Consider the following 21,013-nt stretch of genomic DNA (forward strand, 5'->3'; position numbering starts at 1 on the left):
TTGACGAACAGCGCCACCATCCTCACCATCACTCGGCCTCATCTCCAGCTCTGCCTTTTCCCTCTCCCACCTCTGGCTCCATTCCCAGATTCTGTTGGTTCTCCCTCTGCGGCGTCCCAGCCCCTCTGTCATTGCCGTGGCCGAGGCCCTCATCACCTCTCACTTGAATGGCAGCACAGTCCTCCTCCCGGGCGTCCCTGACTCCAAGCCTCTCCCTGACCCCATCCATCTGCCACGTGCAGCACAGTGATCTTCCTGGAATCCACATCTGGCACAGTGCCCTCCTACTTACAAAAAAAAAAAAAAACTTTAATGACAATTTCTTATTGCTTTTAGGATAAAATCCACTCGTTCACATGGCATCCAAAGTTCTCTATGATCATAACTCTAAGCCAAATCTGCTCCTATGAACCAATTCCAGGCAGAATTACAGTTTATTAATCTGTCCATCCTACAGGGCCTAGCCCACAGCCTGGCACACAGCATGTGCTTAGAAAAGCTCTCAGAATTAAGTGGCAATGTGCAAATTACACAGGCACAATCAAGCACCCTGCCTCAGCACCTCTCAACCCCCTTTTGCTCCCTTTAACACCTCCCAGTGCTCAGGGCCAAAAAGCCCACCCATTCTCCACCGCCCCACTAGGCTTTGGGGTTGACAAATCCAATTTATCATTGACTTCAGTCATTGGCTCTGGGCGTGATCTGCAGCCAGTCCCTCCGCATCTCTGAGCCTGAGTTTTCTCATCTGGGAAGAGGACTGATAAACGTTTATCTCACAGGGGACTTACAAGGACTCAGTGTAGTGAAGCCCCCGGCTTAGAGCCTGGCGGTTAGTAAACACTCAGTTCAAAGTCAGCTCTGTTCCCCCACTTCCCAGTCCTGTGGCTCCTCTCCCAACCTGCACCTGTGGCCCAAATCTTCAGAATTCCTATGCCCCATCTTAGCCCTCCTTTTACCCAGCTCCTGGGGAATTTCATAGAGGACAGACATCTTGGCTGAGGGCTGGGAGGGTGCCCGGGATGCAGATGCTCCACAGGTGGCATGAGGCGTTTGAGGGCAGAGACCTCCCCAGGCACACCTGGCCCCATCATCATCAATACCTTCTCCGCCCCAGTTCAGGTAACAAGGATCTTCCTTGGGGGCAGGCAGGTGGCTCTGCAGTATCACCTCTCCCCCTCATTAGAAGTGCGATCCCCTGGGTGGGAAAATTGGGGGAGTTATTCCCCGGAAATCCTTCCAGTTCTGCTTGTCACAATCCTAGGTCGGGGTGGGGGAGGGGAGTCAGGCTGTGTCAGTATCTGAGTACTCGAGCCTAGAAACTCAGTCCCCCTCCATGAGGGCAGCCAGCTGTAGGAAATGCATTCATAGTTGCAATTGATTTGCTTTGCTTCCCAGTAGAACAAGAAATATTTAAGGAACAGGCAATTAGCACTCACCAGAAATATTATAAAATTACATACAACTTACTAACAAGTTTTAGCATCAGTCTGGGAGTCTCCTTGCTTCCTGCCTGGAGCCTGGAATCTGGCAGCCTAATGCTCAATCTGGGAGGCTGGCCTGGGGAAGGAACGAGCTGGGCCCCTGACCCTGGAGATACAGAGGAGCAGGTCGGTAGAGATTGTGCAGAAAGGATGCTCAGCAGTCCAGGGGACCGTGTTGGAAATGAGGACACCTGGGCATTCAATGTTGTCTAAGCCCCTATTATGTGTTGCAGACACTGTTCAGGACGTTGGGGCTACAAGGACAGCGGGACAGTCTGTGCCTCCACCTAAGTCAAAGTCTGTCTTCACTAGAGTCAAGGAAGTGCGAGAAGATGGGAAATATCAAGGAGGGGCAGCTAACCTTGCTGGAGAGCTTCAGGGAAGGCTTCCTGGAGGAGCTGGTGTCTGAGACTTGCTTGAAGGGTGAAAAGGAATTGGTCAGACATCTCTGAGAGAGAGAACTAGTTGGCTGAGAAAGCTGACATGCCCCTAGGGTTAAAGCTAAAACCTGCACAGAAATAAAGTTTGAGAGCAAGTAGGGAGAAGATAGCCAAGACTAGCCCTCTGCAGGCAGTGCCTCCATCCCCTTCCCCAGGATACAAGCTGGGCACAGGTGAGCCTCCTGAAGGAAATGGCGTTGGAGCTGGCCTGGAGAGGAAGCCGAGGGCAGCAGACCAGTGTCATGGACTCCACTCCTTTTCAGACAGCGCCTCTCCTCCTATCAGAAGGTCACACATGTGGCCATTTTCAGCCTCAAGTCTGCTATTTCAAGACACCTCTGCTGCTTCTTGTTTCATCCCCATGAGCTGAGAGGCCCACACTTTCCGGCTTCGGCCAGGAATAACACCAGGCGTATTCCTAAGACACTCACTGAGTTTCTGTGATGCCCTTAAAGCTTTCTCAGGCTCTGGGAGCTGGAGTTTACCTAGATACAGGCAGCTGCTGCCTCCTCTCAGGAAAACCCGGGGAGACCTTGCTATGCTCAAGCCTGTCTTGGCCCCTAGGTGCAGAAGCGGTAAAGAGAGGAGGATGCTGCACCATTAAAATTCAGCAGGAGGTAATTTGTCAATGAAATATACTCTAAATACATGGACTTTTGCAAATGACAAGCTCCAGTTTGGGGCTAAAGCAGCTTAGAGGCAACCTAGATGTTCTACACGTCCATAATTACTCCTGTTTCCCAACCTCCTTCAGCCTGTGACACACCCATGACAGTGTGGTGGAGGAAGGAGTGGGGAGGGAAGAATATCACCCACTTTGTCCTCCCACACCTCCATCCTATTTGTGAAAATCATGTGCAGAGAGAGATGCACAAATACCCAGAGACACACATTCAGATGGACTGTGTCTCTTGCCTCCTTGTGCCCTTATCATCATCAGAAGTAGAAAAGTGGAGTGGGATGTGGTTCTAAGGAAATCCATGAGATCCGGGCATGCCCAGAGCTCATCTTAATGTTCCAAAGATGTCCTGGTCACTCGACGGGAGTTTGTGCTGATTGAACAATGGATCTGTAGCACTTAGTATGCATAAGACACTATGCTTGGTTCTGGAGATACAAAGAGCAGAAGGGATGGGACCCCTATATTTGAGGAGCTGACAACCTACAAAATAAAACATCAATGACTCATCAGTCATTGAACCAGGCTCTTCATGGTCTCCCTCAGACCATCTCTCTGCCCTCATCTCTCCTCACCATCACTTCCTCCACATTGAACTTCTAACTATTCTCCAGACACTATGCTCTCTTCCTCTGTTTCCCCTTTACTGCTTCTTTCCTTCCATCCTTCCCTTCATCGTCCCCTCACCATTCCTCAAACATTTATCGAATGCCTCCTCTGTGCCTTGATAGACATTTCAAAACTACTGTCTCGGTCCTCAAGAAACTTTTCGTTCAACAGGGAGAAATCATGCCAAAAACCACAGCATTGCAGCTATAACAGAAAACTGTCCAAGGGGGCTGAGAGAGAGAGAGTGCTCCTAGCCCACCTGGACCATTCGAGGGAAGATCCCAGTGCAGGAAACACTTGAGCTGACACTGAAAGATGAGTGTTTGTCTGGCAGACAAGCAGGGGGTATTCAATTCAAGAAGAGAGGACAGCAGGTGCCAAGTTAGAGCAATGTGAGAGCTGGCTGGGCCCTGCCAACAACAGGACAGTAGTGACAATGAGGAAACCCCTACTGTTACAGGTTACGTGCCATGTGCCAGACATTTTGACAACTGTCTTATATACATCAGCTCATTAAATCCTCAAAACAACCCTGTAAGGTGAATGTTATTATTACCTCTTCCGCTTTACAGATGAGAAAACTAGGGCTCAGAGAGAATAAGCCATATGCCCAAGGTCTGCTACTTTGTGTCAGAGCCAGGCTTTAGATCCAGGACCCTCTGACATCAGAGACCTCGCTCGTCACCGTCACACTATCTTGCCTCCCTACAAGTCGCTCTGTTGTATAAATCTCAAGATCAGAGATGGCCAAAGATGAGGCTGGCATGGGAGAGGGTAGGCAAAGTCCTGCTGTGCCATGGAGTTAGGGTTTTAATCTGTGGATTTTAGGATGCCATGGAAGATCAATGAGCAGGGCACGGTAATGATCAGATCTTCATTTCTGAGTGATCTCGCACTGCTTTGCAGAGTACAGAATAGAGGGAAGAGGCAGGGGACCCACTCTTGTCTGATGCCCCCAGCAAGGTGAGAAATTGCGAAGGGCTGCACTAAGGTGGTGAGAGAAGGGATGGAGAGCAGAGGGTGCCGGGATGTTTAGGAGGAGGGGCCAACCCGAGTGGTTAGTGAGGGCTGCAGGTGCGGAGGGGAAGGCAGAATCCAAGCTGCTTCCTGTGTCTGGCTTGGGCAAGCCCTGTGAAGCCTCTCCCCTTCTCCTGGCCCAAGACCAGAGCTGCCTCCTCTGCTCTCCCAAAGGCTGTGTGGTCAGGTGTGCACCTCCCCCCTTGCCCTCATCAGCTGTGCTGTAATTATTTCTGTACCCACCTGACTATGAGTTCTCCAAGGGCAGGGCCATGGGCCAGGCAGCTCAATATCTTTAGTGCTGAGCATGGCATTTGGCAGTTTCAATACAATAAAGATTAGCTGAACTTACCCATTCAACAGAGTATGCTCTGTGTTCCAGGCACCGTGCCAACTGCTGGGTACACAGAGATCAGCAATGCGTATCAACGCAATCGACGCTTGCCTTCATAGGGCTTACATTCCAGCGGGTGGGGAGACAAGAAGCAAGGAGGCCAACCCGGCAGCCAGTGGGGAGCAAGGGGGCTGAGTTGGTGAATCAGCTTGTCCCTGATACCCAACAGAGTAATCCCTGCTCATTTGCCCATATTCCCACGGCTACCCTCAATGTCTAGAACAGTAACTAGTCAAATGAATACATGAATGCTTATAAGGGGCATCAGGGCTATGAAGGACAAGAGTAGATGCCTAGAAAGAAAAGAAAAAGGGGAATTTCTAAGAGGCATCATTAGGGAAAGCATCTTTGAGGAGGTGACATCTTAAGCTAGCGTGCGGAGTCAGCGTGTGAAGGAGAAGACAGGAAACTGCAGCCCAGGCCGAGGGAGCAGGGGATAAAGGAAGGAAGAAATGAAGCCCCACCCTTGGAAAGACAGCACTTCACAGCCCGAGCTCGGCCTCCCCTTCTTCCTCCAAGTGGAGCTGCCCTTCTTGGAGCTCATCAACTCGTGAATTTATAGAGACGTGATGCAGCTCCTTCTGAACAGACATTGTCATAAAGGAGGATTCCAATTTGGTGTTAGAAATTGAAAAACCTGGGGAGAAGACAGTGAGGTTGATCACAGACGATAGGAATTAAACAGCCGAGAAAAGGGAAGCGAAAGTGCCGAGCGGCAGAGCCGTCGTCATGGAATTCAGAGGCGTCTTTGAAGCGCTCCTCTCGTATTCCCTAGCTTGCTTTTGGTAGGCGAGGAGAGAGATAAACACTTATAAAATGGAATTATGTGAAACCAGATAACAGGAAACCACATGCATGATTTTCTCCAAGTCAAAATTGGGTTTGTCAATTGGCAGTTCTGGGCCCTGGCGTCAGATGTGGTCAGCCCCTCACCAGGAGAGTCCAGATCAGGTGCCTTTCAGGCAGGCGGTGGAGCACGGGCAGCCCTCTGCAGGAAGGCAGGGGGCCCTGGTCGCTGTGTTCCCAGCAGGGGTTGGCTCTGGGCTTGGAGGGAAGGGCCAGACCAGGACAAGAGATGTTCAAGGGACAGAAGATAGCCACCAACTCTCTCTGCCTTCCTGGAAGGAGCTCCCGAACCCTCAAACCATCCTGCTCTGTTCTTCCCCTCCCCTCCACCCAATCCTGGTTCTGTGGGCTACGCCTGCACCCCTCCAGTGCCTTGGACCTCTTTGCCAAATGCTCCTTTAAACCTGGCTTCCCCTTGAGATCACCATTTACAGTAGCCCTCTCCACTGCCGGCAGCTCCTGTCCCCAGACCCCATGAACTTCACACTGGAGAGGCGGGCTCACGTGTTCTCTCTCCAGTGCTATTGCACCTGTGTAAACCCGTCCTCCTTTGACCCAGTGCTGTCTCCACCTCTGCCACTTTCCACCCTCCTCATTAACGTCACCAGTCTCTTCCTCTCTACTCCAAGTCTTGCCATGATCTTGCCTCTCAGTTTCTTGACCTTCTCACTCCTGTTCAGTGCACTCCACCCTGGCTACAGCTGGACCTCGACTCCAGCGCCTCTGACATCTTGACTTCACCCATCCTGCTCTGGGGCCCCTGGTCCCTCAGCTCCCTACCCGCTACTCCCTCTGCTCCTGTTCATCATCCTTCCCTTGACCTCTCCATTTCACCATCCCCTCCTGCCTTGTTCACTTATTTCTTTCTTTAGCCTGAGCCCCTAGGATCACACTTGAGCCGTTCTTTCAACAAGATCCTCAACTCCTTGTCCCATTGTCCTTCCATTTCTCCAAACCCAACCCCACCCCTCAATCAATCCTACAGCTCCTTTCCCCATTTCTACATGAACCGAGTTACTGAGGGCTCTCAGACAAGCCACACAGCCATGCTCAGCAGCGCCCCTATAAATGAGTCATCGCCACCTTTTGTGGGCCCCAGAGGTACATGGCCATCCATCTTGCCGTGGTTCCCTCTTCTCCAGGTGATTGCTTCAGACGTTCTTGTCCACATCAAGTCCTTTTCCCCATGGCTAGTCCCTCACCTTCAGCAATGACCATGACCTCCTCCTCCACTTAGAAAATAGAGCCTGTGTCATCATAGGATCTGCTTCAACCTCCTGCCATCCTGCCTGAAAGCTCATTGTAATCCCCTCTTCCATCCTTCCACGAGGGAAGGAGAGCTTCCTGGTCTCCAAGGCTAGCCCCACATCATGACCTGGGTCCCATGCCTCCTGCCCTCTCTAGAGCCCGCTGTCATTCCCCATTTGTCCTCCATATCATCACTTAACCATTTAATCTCTCTCTCTGTCTCTGTCCTTCCCTAGCATTTAAATATAGTCAGGCTTCTCCCATCTTAAAAATACTGTTAAGGGGCCGGCCTGGTGGCACAGTGGTTAAGTGCACACATTCTGCTTCGGCGGCCCAGGGTTCGCCGGTTCGGATCCCGGGTGTGGACATGGCACTGCTTGGCAAGCCATGCTGTGGTAGGCGTCCCACAAATAAAGTGGAGGAAGATGGGCACGGATGTTAGCTCAGGGCCAGTCTTCCTCAGCAAAAAGAGGAGGATTGGCAGCAGATGTTAGCTCCGGGCTAATCTTCCTCAAAAAAAAAAAAAAAAAGAAAAGAAAAAAATACTGTTAAACTGCTCCCCTCTAGGCCCTACTCCTCATGAGTTACCACCTAACTTCTCTCTATTCCTTCATTGCCAAGAAATGCCTGCTTTAAAAGTCAACAACTTGCCCTGCATCCTCTTCCTCTTCTCCCATTGGCTGTTTGGCCCCATCCTTACTCTCAGTCTGCTCCTGCCAGTATCAACAGTGACCTCCTTTTGCTAACCTGCTTTTCAATCCTGTCTAAACTTCCCTGCAGCCTTTGATGCTGTCGATCTCCTTGAACCTCATTCTTCTCTAAGCTTCTGTGACCCCACGCTCCCAGGATTTTAGTCTAGCATTCCACTGGTCCCTTCAGTGTGCCTCACTGTCCTGTCCGGGGCTGACATCTCTTCTCACTCTCCTTGAGTGATCTCATCCTTCTTATGGCTTCTTTACCATCTATGAGCTAAATCTCAAACTCTCTTATTTCTAGACCAGACTTCTCCTGAACTTAAGCCCCATGTAGCCATTTTCTTCTAGATGCGTCCACTTGGAGGTGCACAGACACCTCAAAACTCAGCACGCCCTACTGAGGACCATCCAGACCTGCTCCTCCTCCTGCATCCTTGTCTCCGTGAAAGCACACCCAGGTGCCCAGGCCAAACCCTTCCATCACTGAAGACCACAGCCTCTCCTCTAACCCCTACATCCTCACTCTCAGGATGGCCTATGGCTTCCTCCTGCTGTAGACCTCCCAAATCTTCTGCCTCTCTCCATCCCTCTGCCTCTGGTGCCAGTCCAGGATGCCATCAAAACATCTCTCAGGCTATTGTGAGCCTCCCACTAGATTGGAAGCTCCATGGAAGCAGGACTTGTTCTCCGTTGCACCCCCAGTGCCCAGCAGGGTGGCTCACCCTAAGTAGACACTCAAATGTTTGTTGAATGAAAGAATGATTTCCCTTCCTCCAGAACTACTGCCCCCAGACCATTCCCCAGACAGCTGTCAGTGTGATCTTTTAAAATACAAAGTGTAAAATGCTAAATAGAATGAAACCCTGTATTGACTTCCCATTGCCTGCCATCTGAAGTCCGGTCCTGTTAGCAGATTGCACAGGCCCTTTAGTGTGTTGGCCCTGCAAGCGTTTCCCAGCCTTATCTCTCATCACTGTCGAAAGTACTTGCATTTGTGGGAAGACAATGTTGCACAGTGGTTAAGAGCCCTAGAACCGTACAATGCGAGTTTGGATCTCAGATCCACTGCTTCCTAGCTCTGTGACCTTGGATGATTACATGATCTCTCTGTGCCTCAGTTTCCTCCTCTTTAAAATACAGATGATAGTACCTAGTTCACAGGGTTACTATAAGGATGAAATGAGACAGTATCTGTAAAGTGCTCAGATTGGCTACACGCATGATCCTACAGTCTTTCCTCTGAGACTTTGCATGGGTTCTTCTCAGCTAAATGGCCCTGCTTCTCATTTCTCTCCCACTTACTCCTTTCTTTCTTTCTCCAGCTTTATTGAGATGTAATTGACATATAACATCGTCTAAGGTGTACAGCATGATGATTTGATATATGTATGTATTATGAAATGATTACCACGATAAAGTTAGCTAACACCGTCACCTCACATAGTTACAATTTGTGCGTGTGTGTTGAGAACTTTTAAGAGCTACTCTCTTAGCCACTTTCAAATATACAATACAATGTCGGGAACTACATCACCATGCTGCACATTACACCGCCAGTACTTCCTCACCTTATAAATGGAAGTTTGTACCCAGTGACCACCTTCACCTGTTTCCTCACCCCCACCTCTGGTAACTACCGCTCTTCTCTCTGTTTCCATGAGTCCGGTTTTGTGAGATTCCACATATAAGCGAGATCCTACAGTATTTGTCTTTCTCGTCTGACTTATGTCACTTAGCATAATGCCCTCAAGATTCATCCTTGTTGTCACAAATGGCAGAGTTTCCTTCTTGTTTATGGCTGAGTAATGTTCCAGAATGTGTCTGTGTGTGTGTTTGTGTATTTATATACACCACATTTTCTTTATCCATTCATCCATTGATGGATGCTTAGGTTGTTTCCTTTTTTGGCTATTATGAATAATGCTGCACTGAATCCCACTTATCCTTTCACCTGCTAACTCCTGCGCAGCCTTCAGACTCAGCTTAGACCTCACCCCCTCCAAGAAGCCTCTCCTGATGGGTCTGGGGGGAGGTAAGGGAGGCGCTCACCCTGGGCATAAAATTTAAGGCATGTGGGGGATGCCAAAAAACTCAATAATTAAGGTAAATAATATTTTAATGCAGTACTTTTAAAAATCAAGATTAGTAGAAGATATCCATGGTAAAAGACATATACAATTTAAATAACAATAGGCTCCGATAGCCAAGACTAGGGTGAGGCAAATGAGGTGAGTCGTACAAGTGCTAGGTCGGATCTGATCTTTGAGTTTTGGTGTTTTTCTTCATGTTGGATTTGATTTAGATGCATTAATTTTGATTTTCTAAAAAAAAAAAACAAAGCATTGCACCAAGATATTGTTTGTCTTGATTGCTGCGTTTTTGGTGGTCCCTAAAATTTTGTGCCCAAGATTAGCACCTCACTCCCCGCACCATATTTCTCTCCCCACTCCAAGGTTGAGTTAGGTGCTCCTTCTGGGCGCTTCCACAGCAAGAATCACCCTGTGTCATGAATACCTGTTTCCTTGTCTGCATCATGACTGGATTGTTCAGTCCTTGAAAGAAGAGCCCATAACCAGATCTCAAGCGTCTAGCACAGACACTGGCACACAGTAGGTGCTCATTATATGCTTCTGATTGCATTGACGGCAGGAGAAATCGGGTGAGTGTGGGCCTGTGGGAAAGACTGTGCCTACACAATGAGGAGGACACTGGTTCTGATGAGCAGAGTACACCCTCAGACCAGCTGCTGTGGGCAGGGACACAGGCAGGTATACCCCAAATTTATATCTTCTACAGCGTGCTGGGGCCTCACTAAGAAACCTTAAATCTGGGTCCTGTCCCAGCGATAGAATCCAGCTCTGTCTTCAAAGGCTGGGCAGCTTTCATCAGGACTCAGGATGCCTGCAGTGGCAGTCCTGGCCAGGGTCTCGTGTGCCAAAGAGAGCATGTTTGGGGACACCTGGGAGAAAGAGGGCCTTGCTACTTGCTTCTCCAGGACGACTTGTCACAGGGACCCCTTCTTCCTTCCCTTCAGATGCCCTGGAGCTCGGGGACCTGGCGCAAAGGGGCCCAGGAATGCCTCAGTGTGTGCCCTCCCGTCCCTGGCATGACAAAAGCCAGCTTCACAGGAGGGCCCAGTTGTGCTTCGGCAGGTGTGTGTGTAGAGGGTGAGGCCAAGGGGCCATGTGAGCGGAAAGGCGGGTGAGCTGACCTCTCCTTGCAGCAGACCGGCGCCTGGTCACACAGACCCCCTCCTTCCCCTGCATTCGAGGACCCTGGATGTCCGACTTAGGTCACACACACACACACAGTCTCAGCCACAGAATGCCTTGTTCTGCCCGCTCACAGCAGACAGCTGGAGGCCCTGGATTTCGGGGTAACAGGAATGTGAGAATCAAGAGCCTGTCCGGATAAGGCAGTACATGGGGGGAGGGGAGCATAGGCAGCCTCAGTGAGCCCTCAGAAGCCCACCAAGGTGGTAAGAAGCCTTTTGCAGAATCATGCATATTGAGGTCACGCACAGCAACTGCAGGGACTGTGGCTCCTGACAGCCCATAATGATGTCTACAGAAAAGGCAGGGTCCCTTTGACCTGACAATCCTGGGAAGGTATCCAAAAAGCTTTCCTGATTCCTCCAGCCCCCTCGCTCCCAAATCATAGGACCCATACAGCCCTCACCTCACCATCTGTCCCTTCATTCTTTGCTCCCTGTCTCTCCCGCAGGATGCCTTCCTCCCTGGGAACAGAGCTCCTCCTCCCCCTCTTCTCCCTCCCCTCCCTCCCCCTTCCTCCTCCGCGCAGCACCAAGCACAGGGCTGATGGAGGTGGGGGTGTCTCCGGAGGAAACTCCAGGCACTTGGCCAGGACACATTCCTTCCCTGGAGCATCTGGGTCCTGATTGGCTCTCCCCCGAGGCAGCCAGCCCATCATGCCTCCTGAGTCCAGGCCCCCAGAGCTGTCTTGGGGAACCCACTCCTTGTCTGAGTCACCACTGCCGAATCAATTGAACTTTAAAAGCATACTTAATGAGTCATTTGGTTCATTTTACCTGCTGCTCTCTCAAGTTGAATTTAAAAAATATCTTCATGAAACTACTTCCATATCAGAAGGCAGTAAATAGTGATTCTCGCTTAATCTCTGGTTTAGGGAAAGGTGGGCAGCAAAGCATCAGCTGCCCTCTTGTGCTTGCCTCTGCCGCTCAGGAACGGAGTGCATTTAAGATCTATCAAGTGACATTGGTAATCCAAATGCAGGGTCAAGATCAGTAAGGATGTCTCCAAACTCTGGGACTTGTCAGCTCCTGGGACAAGCATCTCATGATGCTTGCAGACCCACCCTCCCTGAATGAAAATGCCCAAGCATGTAGAACACTGTACGTGGACACGGAGTCTCAGGTGTTTGCTAGCTGGAAGGCCCATCTATCTTAGGGTGTCGTGTTGAAACAGGACATTGCAGGATTTCTCATTAAAGATCCTACCCGGGTCGCTCCAAGCACTTCCTCATGGCAGAGGTGCAGCAGAGCGTGTAACGTGGACCTCCAGCTCCAAGAGAGGTATGAAGTCACCTTTGTCTCTGTTTTCTCGTCTTCCTGTCTTTCAGAGATCGAGCAGGGCAGCTGCGGTGACCCTGGCATTCCCGCCTATGGCCGGAGGGAAGGCTCCCGGTTTCACCACGGTGATACACTCAAGTTTGAGTGCCAGCCTGCCTTTGAGCTGGTGGGGCAGAAGGCAATCACGTGCCAAAAGAATAACCAGTGGTCGGCTAAGAAGCCAGGCTGCGTGTGTAAGTGAGCGGGGAGGAGGCCACCTGGGGTCTCCACCGAAAGGCAGGGGCCCGTTTCCTAACTAATCAGGGGCCCCGTCCTTGGGAACCTTGCAGGTTGTAACAACAGCTTCACTCTGCTTTCCTCTATTCCTCGCCATATTGCTGGTTAGGTCCTCATTTCTGGCAGTAACCTAAACTGTAGCACTGAGAATGATTGCTCTTGACATTTGAGGACATTCTTCAACCCATCTTGTCCTCCGTGGTGATGCTTGAGAGCAAGGTAGATGCCACTGGGGCTTGGTCCACCAGGCTCAGACCTAGACATTTCCTCCTCACCCTTGTTACTGCCAGTGACACCAGACAGTCAAGCCAGGGTGGAAGGGACTGGCAAATCCATAAGATGGTAGAATCTGTACCAGCCTCTGGATGTGGTGGGAAGCCATGGCCTTGCTGGGATGTAAGAAGTTCCCTCCAATTGCTTCTTCTCAGATTGGATTTGGGGAGGGTGGGGATCAAGCTGTCTTTGGATTGTTGATCTTTTGGAGAAGGGGTTGGTGTTGAGTGCTCTGTTCTACGGAAATAACAAGAAAGCCCTTCTTCCTTCCTCTTAGATGGTATGACCATACTTTCCGGCGCAAATAATACTCTAAATCCTGGGTCCCAGTGGGAGTGGCAAGTGTAAGGGGGCTGTGTGTAGCAGGGTTGGTCTCTGCTGAGAAATCAATGGTTCCAGCTTCTCTAGGCTGTTACCTCTTCTTCTCCCAGCCCTCGCTACCCTACCTCCTCCATCTCTTTCTATCTGCTTCTCTCAGGGAAGGGCAAGGAGCCTGACCCTCTGAGCCTCTCTCCCACCTCAGTGGGCTTCTCAGGGCCTCTTGAGTGCTGCATACTAGATAATGGTGGCCCCTCAGGGACTGGGGAGGGAATAACTGGGGAGACTGTAAGAGAACATCTGTGCTGACTGGGAGTTTGGTGTATGAGTTGGTGAGTTGGGTTATACTATGGTGATTATACTTCTCAAACAACAAAAAAATCACTTTCTTTGGTTTGACAAAGCATTTTTGATGATTTGTGAGTGTATGTAAAAATTCTTTCAGAGGTTTAAAGATCAAATCTCTCTTAGATACACAGTAAATGAATCACCCTTATTGACAAAAGTAAAATGGCATGAAATCTGTTCATTCCTTCAGCCTGATGTGGTTAGAATATAGTGCCCGGCAGTGTTAGAGATGCCACGGGGACCGGGGGGCAGGGAGGTGGCAGGGAAAGTTAGTGGGGAGCAGCTTGGGACAAGTAGGAACAAAGGGGAGACAGTTCTAGAGACCAAGCCCAGGCCAGAATGTGTGGGTGGCGTGGAGCCTCAGAAGGTAGGGCTGGAGGCAGGGCCTCAGAAGGCAAAGGTACGGACTGTGGGAGTCCCAGATGCCATGGAAGCTTCATCTCGGAATCCATCTGGATAAAACAAGGCAAGGAGAACTGGAAAGGGCAGACCCCTGGGGCAGAGAGCTGGTAGGAATGAAGTGGGTAGCACAGCCAACAGCTACTTAGGACGAGGATAAAGTTCCCTGCCCCACAAGCTGAGAGATGCAGGTAGCAGAATGCCCCTGGGGCGCTGCCCCTCAAGTCCTCCAAAAATTTACTTGACCCTTGGCTCTTAGGAGTAGTTTTAGGAAATCTTTCTAGAACCTTCAGTAAGGGCAGAAGACCATGAAGTGCTGCTCAGCAAGCCTTCATTTCCAGGAGCGAGGCTGGCAGCCCCTACGGAGCTGGCCATTATTTATGAACAGCTGAGAAGAAGGGGACAGAATGGTCCTGGCAAGTACGGGGTGGAGCTCTCTGTGGTTTAAAATGAGGAAGAGGAGCCAAGCTTGTTGATGAGAACTGAAGCAGGCACTCTGGAGGGCAGTGTGGCATTTCTTCTTCTGGATGATTCTGGGATATAGGGGAATGGCATGCCCCAACCACTGCCATCACTCGGATTTTTCTTGTCATCTGGGAATAAAAGAACACAGCTTGAGTCTCAGGGATGCCGGCTTCAGAGGAGGCGGCCAGAGAGAGCCAGCTGGACCCATGCCTTTGCATCACATAGCAAAGTGGCATTTGTGTTTCATGAAGGTGAAGGAGTGCTATCGGTCAGCTCTCTACTGAGTACTCAGTCCCTAAGCTGATGTTTCTATAGGGCCCTGGCTTTGCCCTCAGGAAACAAACAGTCTAATTGGTGGTAAAAGGATGGTGCTAAAAACGTCCTGGCACACTGAGATGACTTTGGTTTAAAAATCTGGAGACTCGTTCCTTTGTCCTAGCTGAGCTTCATGACTGTGGCCAGGGCACCTTCTCTCTGGATTTTGGTTTTCTATTCTATTCAATAGGGTAGCCTTCCATTCTGGCTCCGAACATTCTAAGCCTCTCTGATCGTATTTACAGAAACGGATAACTATGACATGAACAGTCGTCACATTTTCCGCAGCGAATACTTGGAAACCACTTCTTAAAGTGAATCGTTTACAGAATAGGTCATACTTTGGTTGAGGGATAATGTTAAACTTTGATGTTCTCCTTCTGACCCCAGATCAAATATATCATAGTTGGTGATCAATAGAAAAGGGGCAACATCTCTAAGCATCTATACAAATATGAACGAGTATCAGGTGGTCATAAATGTAAGTACAAAAGCACCTCTAGCAAAGTCAGCATAAGTGTCCTGAAATTTACCACACAATAAATATTAATACAATACTTAGCAAACAATACTGCTGTTTCCTTCTTAGGATTTAGAAGGGGATTGGGGAAATATTTTGATAGCTCCAATTTCTTTGAACAGTTGTCCAAAGAAGTGCCAAGCAGCACACTGTTCTTCTCTTGAAACCTTTTCTTCAAAACAACTTCTTACTAGGGAATTGCCCTGCCGAGACCACACAAATACACTCTTTCCTTCATGTTCTAAAACATTTTCTGTAGCAAGCAGAGACTTCAGAATCATTTCGTTGGCTTTTGAGCTGCCCTCACAGTAGTCGATGCTCAATAGATGGTCTTTTTTCATCTAGATTTTAAAGAAGATTCTGTTTCTCACAGTGAAAAGCATTTTGAAAGAAAAGATGGAGCCAGCTTCTTTCCTCTTACACTGTCTTCCTCCTTGGTTAATTCACATCTCCAGGGATCCCTGCTCAAAATCAGTTGGAAGTGATACACTTTCCATCCACTGGACAATATTTACTGAGTGCCTACGGTGTGCCAAGCACCACATGTTGGCGTGAGAGCTATTCAGTCTCTGCCTAGGAAATGTGCTCAGCCTCGTGGCCTGGTGAGAAAGCTCTGGTCAGGTGGCACAGATTCTTCACCTTCCCAGAAGCTCTGCTGTGTCACCCCCTTCCTTACAAAAGGACAGACAGCCTTTCCCATACGACCATGTCCAGTTATTCCTCCACAGCAAGAGATACGATGAGAAGGAAGATACAAATAACTCTGAAGGTGGTTTGCAGAATACTTGATGCTTTGTTGACAGGCTAGCAGAACCCTTCACACTTCATCAGGAAGCCAGGAAACCAATTATCAGTCCATTAGCAGCCACTTTCAGAAGAAATTTCAAAACAGCCTTCACCAGAAATATGCCAAGACGGCACAAATGCGAGCTTTCCTTCACCATTTTGTAAACCACCATGAGAAGGTGTGAATCCTAATTGCTCAGTTCCTAGTGTGTATGGCACATGTGTGAAATGTGAAAGCAGGGCCTCCTGGGATGTATACTGTAAGTTACAAGTCAGCACCCAACCTTGAGAGACCAAGGGAGGGAGGGGTGGGTCCATGGGTGCTCAAAGAAGATGTTGCAGAGGGTACAGGGCTTGAGCTGGGCCTTGGAGAGCTGGGAGGTAAAGGAAGCTGTTCCACAGGAATGCTCTGGGAAATGGTCCTCTCCTGGTACTCCCCTGTCCCTTCCTCCCTGAGTTCCTCCCTCCCTACTCTGAACACACACACACAGTGCTGGACAAAGAGTGGATTGGGCCATATGGTCATCAGGAAGCCGGTCTCTCCCACGCACTGCTACTCTAAGGCAGGGTCTCTTAACCTCAGCGCTACTGACATGTTGGACCAGATAATTCTTTTTGTGGGGGCAGTCTTGTGCATCGTAGGATGTTTTAGCAGCATCGCTCTCCTCCACCCACCAGATGCCAGTAGCATCTGCTCCCCACCCCATCAATTGTGACAATCAAAAATTTCTCCAGACATTGCCAAATCTCTCATAGGGGAAAAACCACCCTAGTGATCTAAGATAATCTAGTCTCATGAAATTCTAAATATGAAGAAATCTGTGTGTTTGCATTTTAAGTGAGGCTGTGTTTAAAGTCCATAGAGTTATGACAGCGAGAAAGCATGGGGTGAGGGAGGAGGATGATGTTTATTCAATTTTTTACGTCATTGGGAAGATATGAATCTTCCCTACAACTTTGTGGAGTATTTATTCTCGCATTTTACAGATGAAAACAAAGTTCAAGTAGTCAAGGTAACTAGCTCAGAGGTAACAGAACCATTCAATGATGGGCTGGAATTTGAACTATTAATTGACGGAGCAGCAATTTGAACGCAAGCTCATAGTACTCCAAATCCTGCGCTCTCTCCATTGAGCCAGATTTCCAGAATCCAAGGGGTCATCGGGAAAGACAAGGAAGCCCTAGGACAAAAATACTAGGTCAGAGTACAGAAGCAAACTGTTGGCTGAGTTACTCCGATGAAGTAACAGATTGACAAGAGCTAGACAATTCATGAACGCTAGATCCTTGACCCTCATTGGAACTATACCAGTATTGGATATCAATATGCAATATACCAGTGTCAAAGCCTTTTCCTAATCTTTGCTTTTTCTCATTCTTTCTACTCATCCATTTATCCACCCATCTTTGATTTATTGAGCACCTACTGTGTACAAAGTCAGCTGCATAAAGGAGTATGACTGATCTGGTCAAATTCTAACCTGGAGGGTCTTTGGGGGTGATCCTGCTCAGGTTGAAGAGGTGATCTCATAGTGCTGTGCCCTATATAATGTACTGTAAGTCTTTCAGAAGTATCTGGAGCTCAAGGGTCAATACCTAACACAAGCTTTTGGTGTATTCTAGTATTCAAAAGTTTAAGTAAATTTAAAGGTTTAAATAAATATTATACTCTTAATTTCACTTCCTTAAACCAAAACCAATTTTAGATTTGGCCATTCTTTTTTGACTCTTACACACATATTTCATGTGGCTTTAATCAAATTGAACATACCATCTCGCATTCTGTGTTTTAAACTCTACATTATGTCGCATATGTTGCCATGAGGCTGCACGTCTTTCATAGTTATCATTCTTAATATCTATGGATATTCTGCCTAGTGAATGGACCATGACTTAGTTAACCAATTATGTTCAATTATTTTATATAAAGCTGTAATGAACATACTCAGGCATATGGCTTTTTTTTCTTCGCTTGAATTATGTCCTTAGGATAAATTTCCAGGAGTGAGGTTGTTGGGTCAGGATATGAACATTTTTATTAACTCTTGATGTATATTGCTCCCCAAAAATGCGGTGCCAGTTCATAATACCAATAACACAAGCTATATGATTAAGAATAAGACTCACAGAACACGCGGCCTTCCCATCCAGAAACATGGCATACCTCTCTTTTATGTTCATCTACTTTCACTTTTCTAAATATAACAACTTTGTGGTGTTCATCATATGGGTCACATATATCACTCGTAACCTTTATCAGCATCGCCAAACCTCAAGTGTTTGTGTAGCCTTTTAAAAATTGCTAATTTAATAGGTATAAATTGGATATGTTCCTACAGGACACCCTTGTGAACTTCTGCAAAGTGCCAAATGTTATGATAAGTGCTGCAAATCCAGAGATGAATTGGACACAGTCCTTGACCTCAAAGAGCTTGCTCTAATGTGAAGATAGACATAATTATGTAAATTAAAGTGGGCTCTTGTGGTTCAAAATTTAGTTTTTCGATAAGCAAGCATTGGTAATACAGATGCGTTTAGGATCTTCCCTGTGAAGATTCATTCTTTTATTTAACACATATTCATTGAGTGCCTGTTGTGGGGCTGGCATCATAGCAGGTGCTGAACAAGAGAGCAACAGTCTCTCTTGTCATAGCATGCAGGCATGATGTCATGTCTGTCCAATAATTGGGCCTGAATGATGGGAGGACAAAGTTGGGGCCCCGTTGCAAAAGGAGACATCCAAGTGGTGGTACTGAGTTCTGAGAGAAGCCCTGGGGCTTGGGCCTATGCAAAAGGGGGATGTTCATTAGACACATTTTGCACACATGCATGCATACACACACACGTGCAAGCACATGCACTCCCTGTCTGGGTACTTGGTTTGTGGTAGTTCCCAAAAGGGTTGGCAGCTGCCAAATGTATGTGACTGAAAGAAGGGAGCGGGGCCCATGCGAGTAGGGTCCAGAGAGAGACTGCTGGGTACCCATGGGCTGGTGGCATGTCCTCGTTGGAGCTAGAGGAATGAAAGTGGCATCAGGATTTCCGTCACAGGACCCTGGACAGACACTCCAGTCCGGCTCTTTCTACAGTGGCCTGGGTCCGGCGCTGTGTAGGAGGGACATGGGGCATTTGCTATTTGCAGTCTCTGTGTAGCAACTGTCCGTTCCAACATGTGGGTACGAGAGAGTTGCGTTGGTATTTTCCTTTCCAATTGGAAGACTCTCTTTCTCTATCATGGGTAGAAGCTCTTTGTGGTATTAGATACATATTTTCCCAATGTCTTCTTTTCCTTTTTTTTTCATTTTGCTATTTTGCACTGTACAGTTGTTTTACATTTTTATATGGACAGATCTCTCAATGTTTGTGATTTCTTTTCAAAGCTGACAAAGTTGTCGTTCTGCCACAGATCTGAGAAATAGTTTGTTCTATTTTTGGTTATTTGTCAGTAATTTGATTTTTTTAAAACTATAATTTGTTAATCCATCTGGAGTTTATTTAGATGAATGTATAATATTGTGCAAACTATTACGCAGTTTTCCAACACAATTTGTTATGTAATTCATTTCCCTTTTGATTGAAGGAAATGCATTGTTTTATCACCTCCTGAATCCTCACATGTAGTTAAGTCTATTTCTTGAGTCACCACTTTGTTCTCCTGCTCTGCTTCTATCTTAGCGCCGGTATTGAATAATTTTAATTGTTGTTTTATAATATGTTCTAATATCTGGCAGAGCTCGAAACTATTCCTTCCTCCCTTAATTATTTTCTCTTTCAGAATATTCATTGTTATTCTCATCTGTTTGTTGTTCAAGATTAATTTTAGAATCACTTTGTTAGAATAAAAAAAAAAGAATCCTATTGGGATTTTGTATGTGCAGTCTTGTTAAAGTATAAATTAACTTGAGGAAAATAGGCATTTTTATAATGCACAGCCTTCCCATCTAGAAACATGGTGCGTCACTCTCTTTGTTCGTCTGCTTTCATTTTTCTAAATATAGCGGCTCTGTGGTTTTCTTCATACAGGTCACATACGTCGCTGGTTACCTTTATTTTAAATAGGCAGGTGCTTTTTTCGCTCCCCTCCCACCTCGACCTCAATGCCCTGTGCACACGGGAAGCATGTCTCCATGGTCCTTCCTCTACATGGCTGAAGCCTGGCATTCCCTGTGAATATATAATCCCAGATTTTCCAAGACAAGTACAATTTCAAATATCCTTTCCTTTGGCCCAGAAAATATTATCACAATAGCTAGAGTCCTTGGAAATTGCCTTTTTCATGTGTTCAGAGCTAGAACTGGGATCAGCTGAGGTTCGAAAGTGTCAGGGTCAATGTGGGGGATTGTATTCCTGGGCATTGCTTCTGATCAGGGGCAGGGGCGATAATAAGGGCTGTGTGAGCATCCTCTGCTGATGCAATGTTCTCCTCATTTCTCTAGGCTTCCTTAAAGGTCCTATTAACCCATAGGTGGCCCCAGGAGAGAAGCAGGGAACCTGGGGCTTGCTTTGGTCCAAATTTGTATTTTAGGCCAGTTCCTGGGAATTGAAAACCAGCATGCATGGTTCCAGGGTCCCCTTCCTCTGTTACTCAGTCCTCAAGAACCAGACCCCTGAAGACCTGTGTTCTCACTGTGCTAGTGATGTGCGAAGCTGAGGCGGGGTTGGGAGTGCAGTGCGCCTGCTCTGTAGAAGGACGCCCAGGAATCCAAAGGAGTGGTTTCCTTGAACAGAAAGTTCTGGTGGTGGCGGGAGGTGGAGAGGATCTGTATCCACTGCTGCACGGGGGAACGGGCGCTGCAGTCATGGCTGTGAAGCATGCCGGGACCATAGGGACAGCCTGGGAAGGGTGAGCTGGAGTTGAGGGGAGCCAAGGCTGGGAGAACTGACCCTGGATAAAGGGATGACTCACAAAGGTGGCTGCCAGCATTTCCTATCAGAATGTCCTAGGAAGTAGAGTCCACATTTGTCCTACTGGGCCCATGTGGGTCATACACTTCTTGTTACCTTTCTTCTTAAATAGGTAGACACTTGATGAGGGAAGGCAGCTTATGGGTTGAGTCACGTCTTCGCCCAAGAGAACAAAGCCTACCCCTGCCTGAGGGTGTCCTCGCCCCAGCCAGAGGCTGCAGTCTCAGAAAAGGCTTTACTCACAGCAGGGACTGGAGAGGAAATCAAGAAGCAGGGCACAAGCCCAGTCCCTGGGCTGGGGCACACGTGTGGGGCAGGGGTGGCAGATGGGGAGGGTACTGAAACTCTGTGGGTGTGTGGGTGCACTGGCTCCTCAGAAACCCACCAGATGCAGACCGTGAAGCCACATTCACCCCAGTGGTTTGAGGGGATGGGGCTTCCCATGACTGT

The 21,013-nt window shown here is 48.1% G+C and overlaps 1 protein-coding gene across 1 annotated transcript in view; it reads left to right on the top strand.

The window, feature by feature from the left end:
- Nucleotides 1-21,013, top strand: part of CSMD2 (CUB and Sushi multiple domains 2) — a 588,433-nt gene that overhangs the window by 329,732 nt on the left and 237,688 nt on the right. The window contains exon 13 of the mRNA XM_070510384.1: nt 12,009-12,191. Within this exon, the coding sequence (XP_070366485.1) occupies nt 12,009-12,191 (183 nt within the window). The remainder of the gene's footprint in view (nt 1-12,008; nt 12,192-21,013) is intronic.

This window comes from Equus asinus, chromosome 5 (genome assembly GCF_041296235.1).
Source record: "Equus asinus isolate D_3611 breed Donkey chromosome 5, EquAss-T2T_v2, whole genome shotgun sequence".
NCBI classification, from domain to species: domain Eukaryota; kingdom Metazoa; phylum Chordata; class Mammalia; order Perissodactyla; family Equidae; genus Equus; species Equus asinus.